General features: G+C 49.6%; 1 protein-coding gene across 6 annotated transcripts in view; it reads left to right on the top strand.

Moving 5' to 3' along the window:
- The first annotated feature begins 12,225 nt into the window (after nt 1-12,225).
- The window catches only part of FCHSD2 (FCH and double SH3 domains 2), a 302,118-nt gene continuing 288,938 nt past the window's right edge, over nt 12,226-25,405 (top strand). For 4 of the 6 annotated variants that reach the window (XM_086678251.1, XM_025928470.2, XM_086678249.1 and 1 more), the window contains exon 1: nt 24,013-24,167. In XM_086678251.1, coding sequence (XP_086534377.1) covers nt 24,147-24,167 — 21 coding nt within the window. In that variant the 5' untranslated portion in view covers nt 24,013-24,146. Of the gene's footprint in view, nt 12,271-24,012; nt 24,168-24,962; nt 25,093-25,405 lie in introns of those variants that run through there. The other 2 variants (XM_086678247.1, XM_086678248.1) reach the window with 2 other exon arrangements.

The following is a 25,405-nucleotide window of genomic DNA, read 5'->3' as shown; positions in this document are numbered from 1 at the left end:
TTGCTGTTCCCATTTCTTGTATCAGCACCCTCATTTCCTTTGGGAGACTTTCCTGCCTGCACTCTCCATTCAAGGAGTTCCTGTGTGGCTGACCCCACCCTCCCAACTCCAGGGTTGGGGAAATAAGCAGTCAGTCCCACGAGACTCAGTCCTGGTAATTTCCTCAGAACCATGGAGAAATTAAGCTCTTTCCAGTAGAGCTGATGATGTCAGGATGGAGCTCTTGGGGGTCATTTGCCACTAGATGGGGAACATATCCTGAGAGAGAAGCCAAAGCAGGGGAAGGCAAAGTGGTGAGATGGAGAAAAATTCCTGATGACTTGACTTGTGTGCCTGGATCTAACCATTCCTGAAGCTAGCTATATTCTTGGGTTTCACATTCTTGTGAGCCAATAATTCCATCCTCCCTTTTATGTCTTTGGGTTTTGTTTGTTTGATTTGCTTAATGTATTAGAAATGAATTCCCATGATTTACAAACAAACAAGGGATCCTGATTAATATACCTTCTGAAAAATCCATCCTGGGTCATGCCAGAATGTCGACTTCACAATCACAAATTCCCTTTAGTCTTGAGGTAATATTCCAAGACCATCTCTGCTCAGGCTGGATCAGCCTACACTGACACTTTGGCAGAGATGGGGAGGGAGGGGCATGTTTGGCTTTTTATTTTTTATAGTGGCAAGAACATTTAGCATGCAGTTTACCCTCTTAGCAAAACTTTGAGTGCACGATACTGTATTGTTAACTCTAGGTACAATGTAGTACATTTGGCTCTTTATTTAGGGTAAAGATTGAAACCCAAATTCAGCTGAGAATTGAATTTACCATCAAAAACCTGGGCAGTGTCTCAAAATGCAGTCTAGGTGTGACCGCCTTGCCTGGAGGAGCAAGCCTCGGCACTTAATTACCCCAGAGTTTGCCTTCACCACAAGGCTCTAGTGAGAAATGGATGTTGTATTGAAGATTTGATCTAGAGCTGGAGAAGGGTTTTGCATCAAGTAGTTCTTTGTCCCTCCAAGTGACCCTAGGCCTCTCTCCTCTCCAGGGTCTTCTCTATGCCCACCTTTCTTACCTCCGTCTTCTTTGTAGCACCATTTGCTCTGGGCTTCTCTTCCTTACCCCTGATGTAAGGAGGCTGTGATCTAGTATAAGAAAGGCCATCGTGATCCTGAACAAGACTTTGTTCTCAGCAAACCCAAAACCCTCCAACTACCTGGATGTGTCTTCCTTGGAAGCCAGGGGGAAGGGAAGTTTTAAATTTTCTGAAACAAATATATGTTTTCCTGTCATGTGCTATAATTCTTTAGAATCAAATATATACCTCCCTACTAAATCACCCTGTAACTGGAAACCAGTTTCTGCAAGTTACCGACAGTCCCTTTGAAGAAATGATCTTTCTGTTTAAATCGGTCAGTTTGTCTCTGACCCTTGCTCCCATGACGTGACTGGTGCAGTGGATCATTTCCTTCCCTCGGCCTCTGCTTTCTCGTGGCCTATATTGACTCTAGTATCTACCTACTCCCTTCTTTCCATCTTCCTGCCTCATCTGCTTCCAGTGGCTTAACTCTGTCCTCAGACCTCAGAGAAGGACTGGCTGGCCCACCTAATCCCTGTTGCTGCTGTTTGGGCAGAGCTTTGGGTCAGGCCAACCCTGAGGTCTTAGCAAGTCCATGGACCAGCTGCCCTTAGGGTGCTCAGCTGTAGTGAAAGTGGGATGGGGATGTGGAACAGGATGAGGGGAGACCCTTTCAGCAAAATAGCAGGCATGAGAAACACTCCAGGGCTTAGTCTGTTCAGAACTGGAAGTGATCATCTCCTTACCACAGAGCTGATCACATCACACGTAGAATGTGACCTCCCATTCCATTCCCCAAACCAGGAGAGAGCTCTAGACTAAGTGAGTCCTGTCTGACCACAAGAGAGAGACTGGAACAAAGAGGGAACATTTCCCACTACAGCCAGGTGAGGAAAGGAAGGCGCCCAGGGGACACAATCTTCAATCTTCTTCTGTACCTGCTGATGCACTCTGTGCTGATGCGCACAGGAGCTGAGTTGTTCTGGGTGGCCTGGAAAGCAGCACAGAAACAGATGAGTGTTACAAGGGAGCTTGAGAAATATTTTCTCCCCACAACTGTCCAGGCAGCCTTTAAAGATAGTGAGCTCTCCATTATTAGAGGTGCTTGATAGAGTCTAGGTGACTACCTGACAAGGCTGCAATGGAAAGGATTCCTACTAGATTAAATTGGCTGAACTAGGTGGCCTTTGAGGTCTCTTCCAGCCCTGAGCTTTGATATTTGGGACACATAGTTGAATGAATGAAGACTGAAAGACAACCTAGTACTTTGTTGGATGGATGATGGTTGACTTGTTAAAGAAAGTGATTGAATGAATGAATGAATGAAATTGACTAGATGCTCCAGTAAATAAGAGATATTTGATTGAATGAAGACTTGTTCACTCTTTGAGTGAAGATTGGTTCGTTGAAACAATGAATTAGCAAATATAAAGTATAAATGAACAAGCTGATGGAATGAAGATTTGATGGCCTTTCAGATTCAGTTCCTTGGTTCTTGCTTTGTCCTCTTATTGTGCCCTTTATCCTGCTTGTCTTTGTTTTCCTTCTAAGTGTAGTCAAGAAGAAATGTTTTCAGGGCACCTGGGTGGTTCAGTCAGTTGAGCGTCCAACTTTGGCTCAGGTCAGGATCTTGTGGTATGTGAGTTTAAGCCCCACATTGGGCTTGCTGCTGTCAGTGTGGAGCCAGATCGGATCCTCTGTCTCCCTCTCTCTGCCCCTCCCCTGCTTGCACTCTCTCAAAAATAAATACACATTAAAAAAAAAAAAAAAAAAGAAATGTTTTCATTTATGTGCTGGGCCTGGAAAATACTGCAGGCTAAAGAGTCCTTTTGCATAATCAAGATTTCATCTTAGGCATATTTGATTGCCCAGGCACATGGCCATGGTGACTGGTAAAACCTGCTTCAGGACTCATGGGAAGCGTGAATTTAGCATCTTGGCCAGAGAAGTGGAAATGAAGGTCACACCTGGGGCTTAGCCTGTTTAGCCCCTCACCTGTAGGCAGAAAATACTGTCTATGGATTAGCAGAGGATGCCTATTTATTAAGAAAATATCTTCCCAAACATCCTTTCAAGGTGCCTAAAATCCCACCAGTGGAATCACACCTTCTTTGCACAATTGCAAAATGAGGTAGTACATTCCAACAGTCTATTTTTCAGACTTGTGTTTTGGAGTAAGATCCCTGGTAAAATGTGAATGGAATAGGGGAAGAGATATCTGTGAAGCTCTGTTGGCTGGATTAAGCAACTACTATTGCCATCAACTTCTCAAGTCAATTTAGTCTGTCAGCTGAGTTCAGTGTCCCTGTCAGATTCAGAGGGATCTGGGCACAAGCTGGATAAATTTTGAAAGGGGGTGTGAACAGAACATAACCCGAGCACTTGAGTGCTGTCCTGGGATACAGTCCTAGGCAGGGGCCATGGTAGAATACAGAGGATGAGGAACAGCTGGGGAGCTCTTGAAGTGTATCTGAGAAGGACTTGCAGGGAACCAAAGTGCAAAGAGAGGTCCAGAAACTTCCCTTCTTATTCCCCCGGGTTGTCTTGAGCTGGCCTGAGTTCAGAAAGGCATAATACTCGTCTTGGTGCCCCTCACCCTGCCCCACTTCTAGGGAGCTAGAGAAGCCAAGAACTTGAGAACTATGTGTAACTGGTATGGTCACTCCCCCAGCTCAGGGCATAAATTATGCTCACATTTTTTCTCCCATTAATTGCCTGAGATCCTTCAAGATCTTATCAAAAGGAAGTCCAATCTTCCCCTCTGGGGACCTTTTCTCTTGCTTCATAGGACTACTCAAAACCCTCGGGGCTAGCTCATTTCAACCAAGTGCTCCACCTCCCTGCTCAAAGCCCCAACAGCCTTGACCGCATTACTCTGAAGCCCCAGCTCTCATTCACATTCCTGGGCTCAGGCAATTTTCTCCAGGAGGAAAGTTCAAAGGGACTTCTAGGTCTTCAGCAGCAGAGTTGAGTTTTGTCACCAGCATAAGCCTCCTTTCCCACACCACTGAATTCCTCTTGGGGATCCAAGGGTCCTTTCTCACTGACCAGTGGTGCTTATTGGGGATGGTTATCCCGGGAGAGAGTCGAACAGTTCTGAACCTCTCAAGGGCAGGGGCTGGGACTTCTTCCATTTGTACCCGGAAGCTCCTCTGTCCCCTAAAAACGATTACCTTTCTCCCTTGCTCTGCATCCCGTTGGATCCCAGGAAAGGCAGACTTTATCAGACCACAAAGGTCCTGTTTTGTTCTGCCAGGGCCTATTTACATCTGATAGCCTCAAGTGACCGGCAAAGCAGAAAGGGCCTCCTCCAAGGTGGTTGGCAAAGTCTTGCCCCAAGGACAAAAAATGAGAAGCTTCCTGCCACTGTTACACTTGGCTTCCTCCAGTTCGAACCCCAGGAGGGAAGTGACTTCAGTGACCATGAGTCAGGGACATTTCGCACTGCGCCACCAGGTTCCTCATAAAGATCTTAAGGACCTCTGGGTGGGGCAGGGCAGGGAAGGAAGGAGCAAGAGAAAGTAGTCTCACATGTGAGCACCCTCCACAGGCATATACTTCATCAGCCCCTCCTGTCCCCAGTTAACCACTGCCAACTCCTCACCCAGACTTCACGTAGCCTTTGGGTAACTTTTCCTCTGACAAAAGGACTCTGGAAGGTAAAATTGCTAAGAAAAAAAAAAATTCAGGCCAACCACACATTAGGATGGCTATTACTATAAAATAATAAAAAGGAAAATAAGTATCTCTGGCCTGTGTCCCCACGAGAAATTGGAACACTTGCTCATTGCTGGCAGGAATGTAAAATGGTGCAGCTGCTGTGAAAAAGGTTCGGGGGTTCCTCAAAGAGTAAAACTTAGAATTATCATATGATTCAGCAATTTCACTTCTAGGTATATACCCAAAAGAATTGAAAGCCGAGACTCAAACAGATATTTGTATACCCATGTTCATAGCCGCAATGTTCACAAGAGCCGTAAGATGAAAACAAGATGAAACGATAAACAAAATGTGGTCTAGCCGCACAATGGAATACTATCCAGCCTTCAAAAGGAAGGGAGTTCTGACATGTGTTGCAACATGGATGAATCTTGAAAACACTACGCTAAGCGAAATAAGCCAGACCAAAAAAAGGGCAAATATAGGATGATGTCACCTACATGAGGTACTAGAACAGGCGGAAAGTAGAACAACAGGGTACCAGGCACCAGGGTGGGAGGAGGAACGGAGAGTTATTGTTATTGTTTGATGGGTACAGAGTTTCTGTTTGGAATGATGGAAAAGTTCTGGAAATATATAGCAGTGATGGTTATACAACATCATAAATGTACTTAATGCCACTGAATTGTACATATGAACATGGTTAAAATGGTAATTTTTTGTTACATATTTTACCACAAAACCAAAACATATCCAAGGCACTCTTCTTTGCCTAGAGCAAAAATTTGGTAGCCTCACTTCAATTCAAAGGCCCTCCCTGCCCAAAGGTGTGACTTTCGAAGGGGTCAAAGCAGCCTGTGCCCTCACTTTGTTAGCTGTACTTGGGCAGAGATATTTCTTTCTTACTCTGTGGCTGTGAGATTAGATGGGATGAGAGATATGGGAGCATCAAGCCAACACTCTGCACACAAGGACAATTTCTTCTACTTCATCCCGCCTGTACACTGTCCTGACTGGAGCGCTTCTAGGGGTTACAAAGTCCATTTTCTCATTGTACAGATGGGGAAACTGAGGCTCACAGAGAAGACGTGAGTCTTCTGCCCAAAGTCATATACTTCCCTGACTCACTGCCCAGTGCTCTTTCCGCTGGGCTGGGGTACTAAGAACAGACCCCCTTGGGACTGGGCAGTGATGACCTATGACCTCTGGGCTCTGAAGCCTCTTCAGGTGGGCTGGATGGGGATCAAGTTACTGAAAGTTAGGATGGTGCCACACCCAGGTGAAGAGGCAGCCACTTCCTGCCTAGGTCTAGTGAGGATGCTTCATCTACCCCCAGGCATTTCCCCACCCATATACCCGCCCTTGGTCTCATCCACCTGATTCTGTTCTCCTCTCCCATCTGACAGTGCTCCCACCCACTTCTCTAGCCTGTGTCCCCAGGAAACCCTTTCAGGTAAAGGATGACAAGACAGGACAAATTGATGGGTCAGGACAATAGGGTGCCCAGATTCATTTATCCAGTCCTCAAACTACCAAGAGCCCGCCAAGGCTCTGGTGAACATGGACTTGGAGGGCAGGCAGGCCTGGGGCCCAAGGTCAGGGGGCCTGCAGACACTTCCTCCTACTCCAGCAGCTCTACCAGACTTAAAATTCCCTGGCCTAGAGACAGAGCTTCGAACCTTCTACCAAGCAAGGCAGACCCCCTACTCCCAGCCCTGGGGGGGCAAACAGCAACTTTACACTGGAACAACTCTGATGAAAAAGGCCCGAGGGCCAGAGTTAACCTTGAACACAGCTTGTCACAAAGCAGTGCCCAGCATAGAGCTGATTTCTGAAAAATTTTGTTAAATTAAAAAGCTCTTAGCTTTTTTTATGTCATTTTTATGTCATTTTATGCAATTTTTTAAAATATCATCTCCACAATGTCTGAGTTAACACAGGCAGCAGAGAGTCTAGAGGGAGAGATGGGCAGAAAACACTTACAATGGATCAGCCACAGAGACAGAGGTTAATACAGACTATGGGGTGAGGGATGAAGGCCCTGACCCTGCCTGAATGGAGGATCTGGGAAGGCTTCCTGACAGAGAGGGCTCCCAATTTGAAATCTAGGCAATCTATGGGAGATGCACAGGTCCAAGGGGTAGATGGAGGAAGGTGGGCCAGTCAGAGAAGGTAGCTTCAGCACTGCCTAGGGAACGCTGTGCCCTGAGGCCCCAGTGTGAGCAGGGAAGGGGGCAGGGAGAAGAGAGGGTGGCTCAGGTCCCTTGATGGAGGGATGAATAGGGTGGGATGGGGTATGGCCTGCTGGGGAGCCTCAGAGGAGAACCCCACACAAGTGAGAGCTAAGCTCCAGGACTTATAGGAGCCCAGGATGTGGAATCCCACCACCCTGGAAGAAGTCTCCAGGATTTTTAGGTTATGTCTTAGCTGATAGTTTGGCTGGTTGTTAAGAGCTCTCTTTGGCCTAGTATCTTTCTTCCTGATGACCTCCAAACCCCCTTGGGCTGTGTCCTTTATCTTTGCCTGATACCTGCCTTCTTGGATGCTCCACTTCTCTGCCTATGTCTCCACCCAGCAGCCCAGGGCTGCACTGGGGTAGGTGTGGTATGTGGTGGATGGGGAGTAGGGGCTGGGGGACTGGGTGGAGATAAGAAGGTAGCTCATCACAATTTGGAGTCCTGTCACATGGGGAGAGCCCTGGGGACTCTCACCCAAACTAACCATTTTACAAGTGAAGAAACCTAGACCCAGACCTAGACTCAAGTAAGGAGTTGTTCAAGTCTATTCAGTGAGCTGGGAACAGAGACAAAATTAGAACCCAGGCCATCTGACCCCAACTGAAGTCTTTCTCTTCAGAGTCCAGAATCTTGCAGGAAAGAAATAAGCATTTTAGTAGAGCAGTGAATCTCCGACTTAATTAAGTCAGCTTGAGATACTGCACTGAAATCAAATGTGGTCACTTTAGGCGATTCTTTGGCACTCGTTTGCTGATAAACCCAGACACAGGCACTGACACTCAGAGCAGCTTCTTTTATTTGATGCCCTGAGTTCCAACTAAGCCAAAATACCCTATTAATTTGTTTAGCTTATCATTAAACTGAAGGTACTACATTTAAAAATTCAGAAAGGGGGGAGCCTGAGTGGCTCAGTTAGTGAGTGTCTGACTCTTGATTTCGGTTCAGGTCATGATCCCAGGGTCTTGGGATCGAGCCCCATATTGGGCTCCACCCTGAGCATGGAATCTGCTTGAGATTCTCTTTCTTTCTTTCTTTCTCTCTCTCTCTCTCAAATAAATAAATATTCAGGTAGAAAATTTGTAGACATTCATGACTAACTGGAAACCCTCAAGAAACTGAGGAGCCTGGAAAAAAAAAAAAAAAAGAAAGAAAGAAACTGAAGAGCCTTGTTTAAGAAATGCTGGGCTGGAAGGACAGATGGGGAGGGGGTGGGAACAGACCAGGTCTAAACTGCAGAGTCCGTTGTGATGGGCACAGTGTGGGGCTGGACTCCTGCCCTCTGCTCACCCCACACCTCAGCCCTTGCTCTGTGACGGGGCTTGGGAGTGTCTTTCCCGTGGTTTTGACCACGTGGACATCTGCAGGTTCTAGACAGAGGTCAGAGTCCTTCCTGAGGGATCCTGAGCTGGACATGCCCCTTTCTGGGCCTTGGGTCTTCATCTGTAATATCATGGAGAGGACTTGCCAGGAGGGACTGGTGGGAATGTGTTGAGGGGAAGGGGGCAGGAGCATCTGTTTGTTAGAGCTGCCATGGTAATAGGTCCAGAGCTGAAAAGATCATCCTACCCTTTACTCTAATTCTGAGACATCATTTTTCAGAAATAATGCAAAAGGAAAAGGTATGGCTCTAGAAAAGACTGATAATCACCCTGTAGTTATAATCCAGAGCTTGCCGCCTAGTTTGCAGCTTACATTTTCGTCCACAGATAATCATCTGGTCTTTGTAGCAGGCCTGGGAAGCCAAAAGGCCTCCTCCAAGCTCCCCTAGAGCCACATGTCCTCCTCTGCCAGAGTGATCTCAGGGTGTTATTACAGTCTGTGCCCCTGTCCCTCCCCCACCCCTACCTCTTTAAGGAATCTGAGCACTGAGCCTCCCAGGTTGCTTTCTTTCTTTCCATATCCTTAGGGCCCAGCAGCTCACCCGGACCACAGAAAGCACTCAGCTAGCTGAAGGAATTAAAGGAGGCAAGTGCTGCAGACAAACATCCTTCCCCTGAGGCCAGTTTTGCACCTGACTACCCAGAAGGAAGCCAATCAGTGATCAATGGCACCTCAGGGACACCAGAACTTGAACACAACAGGCCTGAGCACTGGCCTCCAGGGACAGGGAAGGCCAGCTGACCTTGATGAAGTAAGAACCAGCACTTGGGGCCACCTTTCTTGATTTACCCTCTGCTGGCCTCCCAGCTTCTTTGGCTCAGCAACGCCCAGGATTCCGGTCATGTCTGCCTCTGGCCTTCTAAAAATACTCCAGCTGCCCAACGCCTCCCAGATGTCTGAGAGCTGAGTCTGTGATTTCTCTGCTGGTAATGGGTCAAGCAGCTCAAGCCACTTCCTCTGCTCCCACCACCCAGCCCACCCCCCAACCCCTGCAAGGCAGGCATGGGTAGAGGCCTGACTGCCTAAACCGAGAGACCTCAGACATTGTTGAGTACAGTCCCTTCTTGGAACAGATGGGAGAACTGAGGTCTAAGGACTTGCCCAGGACACTTGGACACTAATGTCCTCCTCACCACACTCCCTACCACTCTATTTATGTCTGCTGCCACCCTACTTCTTATATGCTGCATGGAATCTGTAAACCGGATCTGACTTCCCCATTCCAGCTAAGCTCCTGTAAGCCCCTGACAGCAGAGGTGGGGAGGATCCTTATGGTCCCCATGGTGCCTGGAAGAGTGTCTGATCCAGAGTGCACATAAGTAAATGTAGATTAGATTAAATGATGTAGTGTGAGCCAGGGCTGTGCATGGAGCCTTGGGCTAGGGGACAGAGCTCGGTTTCCAGTCCAGGGCCAGCTGCTGTGATGCTGTATGTCCTCATCATTTGCTCTGGATGATCCTCAGTTTCATGAGGGCTGAATGAGATGGGGTCCAAGGACTGAGCCAGCTCTGCTGTTCTGAAGCCATGAACTGATGTCCTGTTGGGAATTTCTATCCCCTCCTCTGCTCCCCTGTGTGTAGGGAAGATGGCATGTCCTGCTGGTTTCACCCAGCTCCGGACTTTCAGCTTCTGTTCCTCCCTCCATGCCTCTGAACATCCCACCTCCCTCCATTTCCCTAGGCCCAGCCTTCCAGTGGTGCCCCCCTCTGACTCCACTGCTGGGTGCCCAGGGGTGGATACTCCCCACCCCACTTACTAACCATATGATCTTGGGTAAGGCACTGACATTTTTATCACCTCTACAATGGAGAAAATAAGACCTACCTTAGAGGAATGTCAGGAGGATCAAAGAAAATTCCACATCTCAGATTTCAGGTCATAAGTCTCTTTCTGCAGAGTCTTCCCTGACCTCCCAGAATAGCTCAGGTGACTTTGCTGGCTCTCCAGTTCTGTCCTCCCCCCAACACACACCCTATTCACACTGTGTAGTCATTGTCTCTGCTGGGGTCTCCTTGAGGCCAAGAGTCCACCGGGCCCAGTATAGCACCATCACAGATGAAGAGCACGATAGATTTGTTGACCAACAAAGTGAGTAAATAAAGCCTGGGGAAAAGGCAAAAGGTTGTGCAGAAGCCAGGGAGTCAGATCTAGGAGTGGTCTGCTTAATGGCAGGCTCTGGTGGTCGAAATATAGAGAGCTCCTTGAAGCTCTTCCCTCCCTTCTCCGGTGAATTCATCCTTCAAGATCCTGGGAAAGCACCTCCTTCCACGAGAAACCTGGTCACTCTCTCACCTGGGTACATGACACAGTCCAATGTAGGATTTCTTTACATGTCTGTCTCTGGCCTCAGGTAGTGAGTCCCCTGAAGACAAGACCCTGTTGGATCTTCATACACCAAGCACTAATCTGGCATGAGCCCAATAAAAATTGTAAGAAAAAGAATAGATGGAGGAAATGATTTCTGAATTTGACTGTGGGTTGAACTCTCCTTGTCTTCAGGATGATATAAGTTACCAAAATGAGAGAAGTAGAGATGAAATTATTGTCTTTCTTCCAAAAGCACCCTCCAAGCACATGTGGATTAAATGTGAGCTGGGGAGAAAGACTGATAAAGAGCAGTGAAAATATATTCCCAAGCCCTGTCTTTGTCCCTGGACTTTTCTCTCTGTTGAGGAAAGACTGCAGAAACCAAACTTTAAGGGGTACCTGGGTGGCTCAGTAAGTTGAACATCTGACTCTTGATTTTGGCTCAGGTCATGATCCCAGGATCATGGGATTGAGCCCTGAGCTGGGCTCTGCTCTCAGCGAGGAGCCTACTTAAGATTCTCTCTGCTCCTCTTCCCTGCTTGCATGTCCTCTCTCTCTCTCAGTAAAAAAGAAAAGGGGGCACCTGGGTGCCTCAGTTGGTTAAGCGTCCAACTCTGGCTCAGGTCATGATCTCACGGTTTGTAAGTTTGAGTCCCATATTGGACTCTGCTGTCAGCACAGAGCCCACTTCGGATCCTCTGTGCCCCCCCCCCACTTCTGCCCCTCCCCTGCTCTCTCTCTCTCTCAAAAATAAACATTTAAATAATAATAATAATGATAATAATAATAATAAAGAAAAGAAACCAAACTTTAAGCATAAAAGGCTCCTGGATGTCCCAAAGATGTCCCTCAGGCACTTGATCTGAGCCCATTTACTCATATTTTACACATTAGTATTGCGTCTTTGGTGATCTTGTTGTAAACAGTTCACAGGTTAGCTGTCAGCCACCTTGGGGGTGAGAAGTTCCTCTTGCAAGCAGGTCCTGAGAGAGAAGCACCTGATGGGCCAGCAGAAGGGAGATAGAAAAACAAAGCAGTATTACATTGACAAAAGCACTTAAGAGCAACACAGATTGGGACCATTTAGTTCAAGCTGTCCTACAAATAAATGCTCTCGGGTATACCACTGGGTTTCTGCTCTGGGAAAACTCCTTTTTGGACCTCAGTGTCCCTATCTGCAAAATGAATAGTTTCCATCAAGGATTCTAAGAGTTTATGATTCTGTAGAAGTTTCCTCACGTGAGACTTCCCCAACCCATGCAGGTCATATGACATTTCATCAAGGTCCAGACTCCAATCTTCCAGGGTTTTGGGTAATGAGGCTTTTTTTGCCACAAACTCCAAGGCTAGAGACTATCTTTAGGGAGAGTCCACCACAAAGCTGGGCTCGGCCCCTAAGGAGAAACAGAACTCCCCAGGAGCTGGCACAGAGGCTGTGTGTGGCCCTTGGTTTGTTTGCTACCCACGGAAGGAGTGAAAAGGAAGCCTGGCTCTGAGTACAACGGAAGTGCCTGAGATCTGACAGTTGCTCTCAGCACTCTGCAGCCAGGAGGGAAGTAAAACTGAGCATCTGGTATCTTCTACCTTGAAAGCCCATGGGACAGCAACAGGTGAGGCCTGGTGCTGGCCCGCTCTCTGGTCCAGAGAGTAGGCTGGCCCAAGGACTTGGGGGAGGGCAGAGGAAAAAGCCCTGAAACTGGTTCATGTCCTTGGGCAAATCTCTGTGCCTCTTCGGGCCCAGTCTCCATACTTGCAAAAATGGAATTGGGATTAAATTTGCTTGTGCCATATAAGGATTTCTGGAATGGTGAGCATTGGGAATACAGAGACAATTTGGCTACAAGGAATCTAGCAGGTTTCCTTGACAGCAAGGGACTCATAGTCTGGCAGAAGATAGTTACAGAATCATGGGATACATCATGATTATCAACATACATATAAGTGCTGAAAACTCTCAACAGAGAGCACTTAACCCAGCCTGGAGGCTCAGGGAGAGCTCCAGAGAAGGTAAAGTGACTTGCCCAAGGTCACATAGTAAAAAAGCAGTCCAGCTGGGCCAGACTTGAAAGAAAGGGGAGTTGAGAAAGACATAACTAGATAGAAGTCTAGTCAGCCGGAACATAGTGCTGTCATCAATAACTGAACAAGTCTGTGAAGGAGCATTAAGTTTGACCTGATGGCAGGAGGAAGTGGGTTTTTGAGCTGGGGTTTAAAGAGCAAATTTGAGTTTATCAGGCAGAGAAAAGGGGAGAAGGCTGAAAGCAGAGGGAAGAACACATTCAGAAGTGTGAAGTTGCTAAAAGAACCTGATGAATTCTGGAAAAATGCATATACATGTTGTGTTTGGAACAAAGAGTGTCTGACATAGTAAAACTGATGAGGTCAGGGAGGCTAGCAGGAGTCATGAGGTGAAGGGCCTAGAATGTCATGTTAGAATGTAGGGCTTATTTTATAGGGCAGGGGGAGCCATAGAAGGGTCTTGAGCAGAGGTGTGCATGGTAAAAATAGCATATTAGAAGGCTTGCTCTTGCTGCTAGGAGGGCAGTGGACCCGGGTTGGGGGAGAGGCAGGAATGATGATAAGGAGGCATCTAGATCAGTGTCAGACCCAACCCCTGTTGAGAAATTGAAACTTTTCAGGAGACTACAGAGATGTTGAGGAAATGAGAACTGAAACCTAGGCCCTGCTATGGCTGTGATCTGGGCAGGTGTGGTTAGCAAAGGAAGTGAAAGGATTAGGGTGACAGGCAGCTCAAGCCAGAGGAAGGTGGGATAGCTCCTGAGGGAATGTGGGAGCCCTGATCCAGGGTAAGGAAGGGGTTATGTCCCAAGGGACGCCAAGGGGGGCAGTCTGCTACTGAACGTGGTGTGCCCCACCAAGTCCCTGGCCCTCACTCCTGCCCTCATGAATCCCACTTCTTCCTGCCAAGCATTTGCTCAACTCTCTCCTGAGCTAAACTCTTCCTCCTTCCTCTCTCTGCCTTTCCAGCACCCTATGGTGCCTGACCAGGCTCTGCCCAGCCCTCCAGGGAGCCTGCCCTGAGCAGTGCAGGTTCCTGGATTCCCATAGCGCTGTCACCCACCTTGCCTAAGTGGGGATGTGACCACGCTCCGTCTTGAGGCTCCGTCATGTTTCATTCTGTGGTCTTGGTTCGCCATGCCAATGTTACTTTGGTGCAGGTGTCCCTTTCTCATCAGGTTCTGCCCACAGGAGTTCTTTAGGAGTGACAGTAAGTCAGAATCAGACTCTGGGGGCCCCAAAGGAGCCACACTGCACATGCTTTCCCCTAGAGCAGGCACATGGGAGGGCTGTTCATGGGCTAGGCTGGTTGGTTCTTTGTTCTGAGGAATGTATTGAATTATGATTCAAATAGGCAGATCCGGGTGGAGGGTCCTAGGTTAGTCAGGAGGCTGGCAGGAAGCAATTCACCTCTAAGGTTGGAGTGAAGAGATTTACTGAAGGAACTGCTGTACTGAGGTGTGGGCAGGTGAAAGGAACAAACAGAAGGATGGCGAGGCACCTACCCAGAGATGAGGGCTGAAGGAGGGGTGGGAATCATGTTACTGAAGCCCAGTGAGAAGTAGGGCTGGCTGGCAGGAATAGGATCAAGAAGGAAGTGGAAAAAGCACCAAAGCAGGAAAAGAGCAGAGGGAGAAATAGCCCAAACTTCTCTTCTCTCATCCTCTGGTGTCCTGTTTTCTTATTGTATTATCCAAACCCAAGTGGAACTCAATTGGCAAGAGGTCCTGGTGATGAAGCCCAAATGTCCCAGCCTCCTTGGACACAGTGCAAGGCCAAGGGTCTGGGAGGGGGAGGGCGGTGGCACAAATAGAGATTAACTGTCTCGATTAACACCAGTGAGGTGTGAAAAATTGTCACACAGATGCAATATCCAGATGATGCCTATGGCCTTAACCCAGTTATTTCTCTGTGATCACTGCTGGGTTGGAGAAGCTTTTTCTGGTTGCCCCAGAGAGAAAAGCCCAAGCTTCACCTTTACATTCATTTTGTTATCACTTAGAAAACACTGTTTAGTCTTGATTGTTACAGAACTAGAAAACGGTAGAGCCATGGGGGCCTCAAGGGTAACCATCCCAACTTACACAGTGACGGAGGCCCAGAGAGAATGAGAGCTGAGCCCAGGGTCACAGGACCAATGTGAGATGATGTTGGAGAGTATGCAGTAACTAGATGATACAATTAAGGCCACATAGCTAGAAGGTAGCAGGGCCAAAATTCAAATTGGTCAGCCTGACTTAAAACTTGACTGAGCTTTTGGGCACCTGGGTGGCTCAGTCAGTTGAGCGTCCGACTTCAGCTCAGGTCAAGATCTCGTGGTTCATGGGTTCGATCCCTGCATCGGGCTCTGTGCTGATAGCTCAGAGCCTGGAGCCTGCTTTGGATTCTGTGTCTCCTTCTCTCTCTGTTCCTCCCTGCTCTCTCTCTCTCAAAAATAAATAAAGATTAAAAAAAAAAGTAAAGGGGTGCCTGGGTGGCGCAGTCGGTTAAGCGTCCGACTTCAGCCAGGTCACGATCTCGCAGTCCATGAGTTCGAGCCCAGCGTCAGGCTCTGGGCTGATGGCTCGGAGCCTGGAGCCTGTTTCCGATTCTGTGTCTCCCTCTCTCTCTGCCCCTCCCCCGTTCATGCTCTGTCTCTCTCTGTCCCAAAAATAAATAAACATTGAAAAAAAAAAAAAGTAAAAAAAAACCCAAAAAACTTGACTGAGCTCTTAACCAAGACCCCAAGCTGAGTGCCTAGTGGGAAGAAAGGTGATGGAGTTAGTGTGACCCAGCCCAAGATGCCTTGTCTTTCAGACCTGCCCATCCTCTCCTTTATGGTCAATACATTAACAAACCATCTGGGAGGAGTAACAGTGAGGTCACAGGCCCAGTGCAGTGTGTGAGGACAGAGGGCTGAATATGAACTGAAGACAGGCCTGTACAGGCCCTTGGGTACACCCTTCCTTAAGATGCTGTCCTGGGCCTTCTATTCTGTGACCTGGCTTCCCACACTTAATGTTCCATGGCTGATAAACCTTTGGGACTTCAGGCCTTCAAATCCATCCATCCAGCATGCCTTGTCCCAGGTGCTAGAGATATAGTGACAAACAAGATCTCCTCCAGAGATCTGTGGGGATGGAGGCATTGGCAGGATGGGTGAGATGGGCAATACACATGCCTATTACAGAGCATGATAAACATCATAAAGGAAGATTGCTTTAAAAAATTTAGAGCAAATATCCAAGTGGGAGACCCAAGACTGCAGTCCACCTTTGTAGGCTCATTTCTTGGGATAGTCAGACTGTTCCCAAACATGGCTCAGCCCATCCAGACTGTGCTGTTTGTTCTCCTGGGAATGTCTACCTCCTATGCATTAAGACCCCTTCCAGGGCAGCCTTTTGGGGTCCCCTGTTGTAGATAGAGGCAGCCTTCCCCACATGGAACTACTATAGCACTTTGATTCTGTGCTTTGGAATTTCTTAAATTTTTTTAAATGTTTATTTATTTTTGAAGAAAAGAGAGAGCGTGCACGCAAGCAGGGGAGGGGCAGAGAGAGGGACACAGAATCTGAAGCAGGCTCCAGGTTCTGAGCCGTCAGCACAGGGCCTGACATGGGGCTCAAACTCACAAACTGTGAGATCATGACCCGAGCTGAAGTTGGACCCTTAACAGGCTGGGCCACCCAGGTGCCCCTGTGCTTTGGAATTTCTTATTCAGGCTCAAACAATAGTGAGGGGGTTCTAAATCTTGATTCTGTTAGTTTAATTTTCCATTCTCTCCTTCCTGAATACCACAATAACCATTGGCCCAACTGTGGCAGCCCAGTTCCCAAGAGGAGGGGCTGGGTGTGTCCAGAAACTATGACAGAGTAGTTAACCCCTGGACACTGGAGTAGGACCACTTGGGTTCAAATCCTGCTTCTTACTAATTGTGTGATCATGGGCAAGTTGCTTAACCTCTCTGAGCCTCAGTTTCTCTATCCTTAAAGTTTAAATAATTGGGTGTTGTGAGAATCAGTGGGTTAACACAGTCAAAGCCCTCAGAACTGTGCCTGGTACTCCATAAGCATTCAAGAAATGTTAGCTATTGTTATTACAGCTATTATTAGGAGCCAGTGGGTGTGCTTGTAAACAACTCCTCATGCCCAAGCGAAGCTGGTACAGATACACAGGCTCCACATACAGCCGCACTTAGAGATGAAGCAGGGTGGGGAACTGAAACCCCATTTTAGAGATGAACGGAGACTCAGAGAAGGCAGCGCATTCATTCGTTTAACAAATACTTTTATTTATTTTTTATTTTTTGGGCAATTTCCACATGTCAGGCACTGCCTCTTCCCACATCAAACTTACTGAATCCTCAAAGGAGGGCCCTGTGTTTTAAACAAGCACCCCTTGGTGATTCCCAGCTTCAGGCGAGTCTGGGTAAATGCTTAGGTTCTAGGATACCAGTGCAAACATCTTGCCACATTCCAAGTTTGGATTTGGGTTTTACAGGGAATACCATCTTCTGGTGACAGATTTGCATAGCAGTTAACTGCACAGCCCCGGGACCTAATGAATTGGGTAGAAATCTCAGGTTGCCACTTACTGGCTGAATGACCTTAGGGTAAAATGGGGCTGATAATAGTACCTACTTCAAAGTTGTTGTGAGAATTAAATTACTTATGTGAATGCTGACACACAGTAACTATTATAAAGTGTAAGCTATTATTATTACTGTGTCCAGCGTAGACAAGCATCAGAGAGAAGGTGGGGGTGGTGGATTTGATGCTTCTTATCCCAGGATTGGCTCTGCCTATAGCGTTGGCGGTGTCTGTCTCTTCAGGGAGACTCACCACCTGCTCCCTTCCACGGGAAGAGCTTTCCTGAGCCAGGGAATTCCCTCCTGTAGTGCCTGACAGCAGCTCCCAGCATTCTGATGCCATGCGCTCTGCCCACAGCAGCACGGCAAGAATTAGATCACATCTCAGGGCCAAGGCCGGACTGGAAAGACAGGCAGCTTTAGGTGTTGGGAGTGTCTGTTTAAGAGCCCTGAAACTGAGAGGGGGAAGTGCAGGTCCTGAGGAAGCTCCTCTCCGCCGCCTGGGCCAGCTTTGGCTGGGGGTGGTGTTCAGCTCGCCCAGGCCACAGGCCACGGGTGTGTGGATGTGCTGCAGACAGGGGAAGGGCGGGTGCCCAGGGAGGAGAGGCAGGATGCCAGGGCATCTGCCAGCCCTCCAGGACATTCATTTTGGCCCACTGCCCTCCAGCAGGGAGCAGACAAGTGTGTTTTGTTTTGGCATTAACTGGGCAGGCTATGGGAAAATAGGTGGCAGGGTTCCTAAGCTGAGTGGGGCCTCCTCCTTTCACAGGCCAGCACACAGTGGTTGTAGACCTGCCACCTCCCAATCCTGCTGTCCCTCTCCTACAACTCCATCTCCTTCCCCTGGTCACTGCCTGACCCCCGCCCCGGTTCGGCCTGGGGGGTCCTCTCCAGGGAAGGGACTCACAAAGGAGTAGCATCTCAAGCTGCCAGGCTGGGCTTTGAAGAAACTCCCTGGTGAAGCCCCTGTGTTACAGATGAGGAAATGAAGGTGGAGGGAGGGCCAGGGACTTCCCAGGTCTTCATGGGTGAGTCAGGGGCAAAACTGGGACTGTAGTCGGGCTCAACCCCCTCCCATGGGAATTTCTCTTTTTGTGTTTTGCTTTTTAAATTTACAAACAAAACCAGAACAAAATGAAGGGAAACTGAAGGAAAACACATGCGCATTCAAAGGAAACTCACATTTGTGGGCCAGCACAGTTGCAGGCATTTTATATAAACATTTCCATTTTTAATTCTCACCACAACCCAGCCAAAAGTCATTATTCCCCTTGTAAGGACGAGGGCACTGGGTTGAAGAAAGATTTCAGAACTCGGTCAAGAACCCAAAGCTAGGCAGAAGAGGAACCAAATATCTAGCCCAGGTTTGCCTGACCCCCGATCCCTTGGATGTCAACCCTCCTCCCAAACCTGACTGTTTTACCCATGGGTCCAAGTTTCCCAGAGTTGTAATCACAGTGCAGCTCCCAGTGGGAAGGCCCTCGTTGGTGTCCTGCATAAGTGGTCATTCAACCTTCCCTGATGTATCCCAAGGCAGGCAGTCGCTAGCTTACATAGCTCCTCAGTTCTTTACAGATCACATACCTGTTATTTCACTTAACCTGTACCACCTCCTTAGGAGGAAGGACAGAATTTGTGATGTGCAAAAGGTCACATTCGCAAAGTGCCTGGCAAAGACAGGGCTAGAACCTTGGTTGCCTGCCTCCTGATATCAAAACCATGTGACTGTCCGCTCCTGCTATAGCCCTGGGACTGGCTGTCCTCTCACCCCCCCTCCCATCCCCACCAAGTTGTAACACTCCCTGGCACAGGCTGACCAGATAATTCACTGTCCCAGTGCCTGCCTCTCAGGAACCCATCTCTGGCCTTAGATCCTTGTCACCACCTGGTGGAATCTGGGCCCTGTGTGTTTGGGGCACACTGCTGAGATCTTTGGTCTGTGTGTTGAGATTGGGAGCTCCTGGAGTGCAGGGCCTGGGTCTCATCCCAGAGACCTGCTTATGACTGAACCCAGAATAAGGGACTGGTTGAGGTTGAGTGATGTTGGATGGAATTCAAGGTCTAGTTCTGCCACAAACTCACCTTGTGTCCTAGGAAGAGCCCCTGTCCTCTTCTGCTGGCCACTGATCTTGAGACGTCATTCCAGCAGGCTGTGATTCTGTCTTGAGAGCTAATGGAGGAGACGGGCATACTCCCATACCAGGTTTACCAGAGGGCTGTGTTGAGGAAATTAGTTTAGGCAGGAGCAAAGGTTGATATGTGTGTGTGTGGGTGGGGTGGGGAGTGGAAGTACAGGGGAAAGAAAGGTGATTAGCGTAGAAGGGAGGTAACGGGGATAGGGTCCACAGACTGCATTATTTGTAACAGCATCGTCAGCTAGCCTCAGTGGGGCTCAAACAGGGAATAGCTAGCATTTGGATGAGCTAATAGGTATTCCCCAGCAGCCTGAACCAATGTGAGTGGCAGATAATGAGACAGCAGGAAATGGAGTGAGGGCTGTGAACCCTAGCTGTGAGGAGGGTGGGAAGTGCATTGGTACAGTCTGGGCATATGGGATGGTGGCCACCATCTCTAGAGCCTTGGGTGGAGTGCCAATCTGTCCTGGATGGCCACTTTGAACTGTGGTGGGGTGCCGTTCACATTCTAATCATGCTCAAGGGCTGCTGCACACTTTGTATCCCTGCAGTTTCCCCTGGGAGTTCTGTGGAATATTGGGATAGCTTATCTTTCAATGCTCACTCCTATGCCTGCTCTAGTCAGCTTTTAATCCTGGATCTCACTTAAATTTAGAATCACATTCCTTCTGGGAGACTGTACAGCAGCATGCTGGAGGAAGAGCATAGCTTCAGAATCACAGGAAGCCAGGGGCCAGGCCTGGCTCTCCTGTCCTAGCTGTGTGACCTTGGGCTGGTCATTTCACTTCTGATCTTTAGTCTGTGAAATCTGTGAAACGGGGTCATATGTATCATGAGAAGTTGTGAAGGTTACAAACAATGTAAATAATATGCCTACTTCAATCCCTGAAACATAGAAGAGGCAAAATAAATGGTAGCTGTTATTAATTCTTTCCCAGGATAAGAATCCCACCTGTGGCCTCCTTGATGGAAGGGAGTTAGCACCTACTTGCACTGCTCCAGGAATGGGGGAGCTCACCCCTTCTAAGGGCAGGTTGGCCTGGAAAACCTTCTTCCTTAGATACAGCTGAGACCAGTCCCAGTTCGGTCTCTGGGGCTATAACGCATGCTGCTCTGTGGTCACAGGACAGCTCTGTGGCATTTCCCCCAAACAGTGTCGAGGGATCTTACATCTGGTAACACAGTGCTTGCTTGCACTACAGGAGCAAGGCTCTGGAAGTTCCCAGCCTGGTTCAAAGGGGTACATTTTAAGTCAGGCTTGTATAAGTCACAGAAATCCCTTTCCCATCCCTGTGAAGTTTGGAATATATGGTTGTATCCTCCTGAGTCTGCATTTTTCCTGGGTGAACTCTCAATTCCCTGAACAAGAGGCAAATGGGAGAACTGGATTCTGGTCCCAAATCCATCACTTCAGGGCAAATCACTTACCTTCATTGAGTTTCCAGTTACTCATTTGTAAAATGAATAAAATAACACTCTTTCACAGGATTATAGTGAAGATTAGCCCAGAAAAGTAATATGAAAGTTGGGGTTTTGGGAAAGGCATTTAGTAAATGTTAAACACATTTCTTTTTTTAAACCACATTTTTGAAAAAGCACCCAGCAGGTAAGTCCATCTGGTGTTGCCTGTTATTTATTACACCTCCAAAGAAAATCATCTCAGAAAGTCAATGCCGTTCCTGGTTTTAGAATAATGGCAAATCAGGTGGAGGATGCCCTCCTAAACCCATAAAATAAAGCCCCAGGGTTGTACTTCATCTGTGAAGAGCCTACTAAGTTCCAGGCTCATTCACTTACCTTATTCTGTGGTTGGGGACCAAGGCCCAGAGAAGGCCCAGCATATCAGTAGTAGAGGTTAGATCCCGAATCTCATAACATCTAGCAATTTTATACCCCTAGTCCTCACTTCTATAAAAGAGAGGTGAAGGGAGGATAATCTCTGGGCCAGACTAGTTGCACCCAGGACTAAGATCCAGCAAATCTTTGTTAAGCACCTTTGTGTGCATAACACTGTGTCTAGGAAAGCACTGTTACCCACCCCCCACCCCACCCCGACTATCTTAGTAACATTCATGGAATGGCTGGTCTGGAAATCAGCCTTGGTGAAGGCTGAGGCTGATTCTGTCTTGCTCTTAAGAATCTGTATTCCCGGGGTGCCTGCGTGGCGCAGTCGGTTAAGCGTCCGACTTCAGCCAGGTCACGATCTCACGGTCTGTGAGTTCGAGCCCCGCGTCGGGCTCTGGGCTGATGGCTCAGAGCCTGGAGCCTGTTTCCGATTCTGTGTCTCCCTCTCTCTCTGCCCCTCCCCCGTTCATGCTCTGTCTCTCTCTGTCCCAAAAATAAATAAACGTTGAAAAAAAAAAAAAAAAAAAGAATCTGTATTCCCAGTGTCTGGCACAAGGCTTGGCACAAAGCAGGACGCAGCAAATGTTTTTTGAATGAATGATAAATCAGTAAGCAATTATTGATCACCGACTATGTGCCAGAGCCTGTGGTAGACGGAATCTATGTGCCAGAGCCTGTGGTAGACGGAATTCTATTAATACAAGCCTGTGGGGCTGGTATTATATCCCCATTTTACAAGCCAGAAAGTAAAGGCTGAAAGCAGTGAAACTGACTAGCTCAAAGCCTCACAATTAATTGGTGCTGGAGCTGAGATTGGAGCCCAGCCTGGCTACCTCTTGCCTGGGCTCAGGGGAGTTGGGTCTCCACCCACTTATTCCATTGCCCCAGGCGTTCCCTGATGGTAATTGAGGACTCTGGTGAAGGGCTGACTTTTGAATGGCCTCAAGGAAATCAGAAAAAGCAAGCCTGATTTCCTGGTTCATACACAATCTAGCTCATGCATAGCCTTCTTGTACAAGAATCCAGGTAATTCAGTGTGAACAACCTGGGTTCAAGTTCCATCTTGAACCAATTTCTCGCCAATTGTGGCCTCGGGCAATATACTTGGGTCTCTCCAGGCCTCACTTTCCTCTTTTTGCCTGACTACTCTTCTGAGAACAGGCGTCCGGTACTCCAACTTCTGATAAAACTGTGGGGCAATCTAGTACACCCTTCGCACATCCATGTGGCTCTGGAAGAGGTGTTTTCATTCTTCTAAGCAGCTCAAGAAAGGCTGAAAACCCTACCCCCAGATGGTCTGGATGTGTGGGGAGGGGGCTGCGTGGATGAACAGCCTCACTGGCAGATGAGGAAGGTGGAGCTACATACCCAGCTACATAGAGGCAGGCAGAGTGGACCCAGATCCAGAGGTCCTGACTCCCAGACACGAGTTCCCTCCGTTGCCCCTGCTGCCTCCTTTACTTTTTCTCACAGTTATCATTGGCAAAAGTTTATGACCCATAGAGTGTAGTCGTGCTGTGTGACCTACATAAAGTCTCCCCTCTTCTAAGGGTATTAGCCTCCCTATCTGTGAATTGGGGATACTGGTCTTAACAACCTCGAGGTTCCCTTCCAGCAGAGAGTCCGTGCTCTTTGACTTGAATGCCCCGTACCAGAGAGCACTTTCTCCTTTGCAAGGCAACTAGACACCCCCCTGTCCCACCCCCGCAACAGTCAGACACCTGCGGCCCGCTGAGAAAGGACTTGTCGATGCTCGCCCCCTTCATGCTTGCCTATTTGGCTAACCCATTCGCTCACCAGAGAGGGGTGTTTGAGGATCGAAAAGAAGTAAAAACAGAACTCTCCTGCAGCTACAAGCATGCTACCCTCCGCCCCAAGGTAAAAACTTCAGTGTCGTCCCCTTCACACACACACACACACACACACACACACACACACACACACACACACACACACACACACACACACACACACACACACACACACACACACACACACGGACACAGAAACGCTGCGGCCCAAAAACCTGTAGGAGGTGGGGGCGGCTTGTGCGCGTGCGTCGGCGCGGAGCTCTCTCCCGCCCACGTGCGCGGCTCCGACTGCAGGCGCGTGCCCGGACGGCTGGCGGGAAAGCGCGCGGGAAGCCCCCGTCTGGCTCCCAGTGTGGGGGAGGGAGGACAAGAGGCGTTTGGAACGTGCCACTCTCGGAGAGAGGGGGGGATTTTCGTGCTCCGCTAGCGTTTCTATCCTTCTATTCCCCGACCGATCCGTTAGTTCCCCCCCGCCGAGATCCAGAGCCCCACGCCGCCGCCACGCTCCTTCCCTGCAGTGTGGCCCGGCCCCTCGAACCCAGCTCTGGACTGAGTTGTCCCCTCCGCCGCCGGAGCGGGGCGCTGCGCCACTTGGTGGGGCCGGAAATTCCCGCGGCCTGAGTGGAGGAGCCGAAGCCGAGAGCGCGGCGCCGCCTTCCACCTCCCCGGGACGGGCGGGGGCGCTGGGCCCTGCGAGGGCTGGGCTGCCTGAGTGGGGGCGGGGGGCCGCGTCTGCTAGGAGCTGCGGCGCCGGCGGGCGGGGAGCCGGACGACGCTGCTGTTCGAGAGCCGCTCGGCGAGCTAGGAGACCCTGCGCCCCAGCTCTAGGGCCCCCGCCCCCTTGCGGTCTCCGCCTCCTTCCCTCACACACCCCCCGGGCCGTCCGAGCCCCAGGCCTTCCCGGCGCTCCTCCTCCTTCTCTTCACACTCGCCCTCCGACCCGGGTCCTCCAGCCGCCCGCCGGCCTTGCTCCCTGCCGGGGGAGTTCTCGTTCTCAGGCTCTCCTTACACACACAGACTCGCTTGCGGGGCCTCCCCTCCTCACGGCCCTCCACCTCCTCGTCCTAGCTGACGCCGCCGTCGGGGGAGGATTGATGTCCCTTCAGCATCATGCAGCCGCCGCCGAGGAAGGTGAGAGTGCAGCCGGGGGGCTTTGGGGTTTGGGAGGGATGTGTACAAGGGACGCGGCTGGGGCGACCCGCTGCGTCCCCTCCCCCTTTTCGCTAGGGGCCGTGACCGCCGTCGCCTCGGGCTTGTCACCGAGTTGCCGGCGGCTCCAGGAGGGGGCCACGCGAATGAGGTGTCTTTCCGACGGAGGGGCGACCCGGGCTCGTCCCTTCCACCGCACTGGAGACCCCTAGACATTTCACAGAGTTTCGGGTGTGCATTTGTGTGCGCGCGCGCATGGCAGTGCTGCTCGCTGCAAAGTGCATTCTCGGGGCTGCACCGAGGGGAGGCGGGGAGCCCCTGCAGCTTTGCAGAGCCTGTGCTTGTGTGATTGTTTAGTCTGTGCCTGATTTGAGCCCTCCAGCTGCTTGTCGCCACCCTCGTCCGTTTGCAAATTTTCAGGGAATTTGTTTCTAGTCTTAGCCGTAAGGTTCGGCCTGCTTTTCCCACGGGGCGGCCGAGAAGTTGGACTAGTTACCGCCCCCCACCCCAGGGGAAAACAAGAAATTATGCCTTTCTCCCCCCACCCCCAATCCTGCCCCGCCCCTCCAGCTAGGGGGCCTTGAGGCAGTGGTGCTGCTCCCGGAGAGCGTGAAATGGGCAGTGCGTGGCGTGTGCACGGAGATCTGGGCTTGGGGTGGGAGTGACGGGTGCTCCCGGCGTGTCAGCCGCTTCCCCCCAGCGCCCTTCGAGAACTGTTTCACTGTCCTCTTCCCCAGCGTTCCTAGGGGCTGAGGCTGTGTCCTTGTCTTTTTAATCCTGCAGATGGTTACTTAGTGTCTACTCTGGGCATTGGGTGGAGAAGGCTGTTCTGTCCTCCCCTCGTGGACAAACCTAACTCGCTCGTGTCTGCTTCTTTCTCTTTCTTAATCCGGGTTTCTCCAGTTAAGTGAGTCTTTTTTTCTTTCACACATGTACCCCCCACCCCTCCGGGTTAGCACGGCTCTGGTTTGGGGGGGGGGGGATTCCAGGCCCACTGTAACCTGGAACCCTGGCGAGAGGCACTGGCCAGCTTGCATTTGCTGTTCTGTTTGAAGTGGAGCCGCCACGGGGACCGGCTTGCTGGGGTGGCTTAAAAGCACTGCATATGCTGGAAGGTCACTTTTGCTTTCTCCTTTGTGAGAAAGAGATTGTGATTTGATGGGCTGTCAGCGAGTGGAGGGCATCATCCTGAGACACAGTGTGCTTTCTCGCAGCCATTA

Source organism: Puma concolor, chromosome D1 (assembly GCF_028749965.1).
Source record: "Puma concolor isolate L17-30 chromosome D1, mPumCon1.1.hap2, whole genome shotgun sequence".
Lineage (NCBI taxonomy): Eukaryota > Metazoa > Chordata > Mammalia > Carnivora > Felidae > Puma > Puma concolor.
The sequence above is the reverse complement of the archived record's forward strand: the minus strand, read 5'-3'. Positions and strand labels throughout refer to the sequence as shown.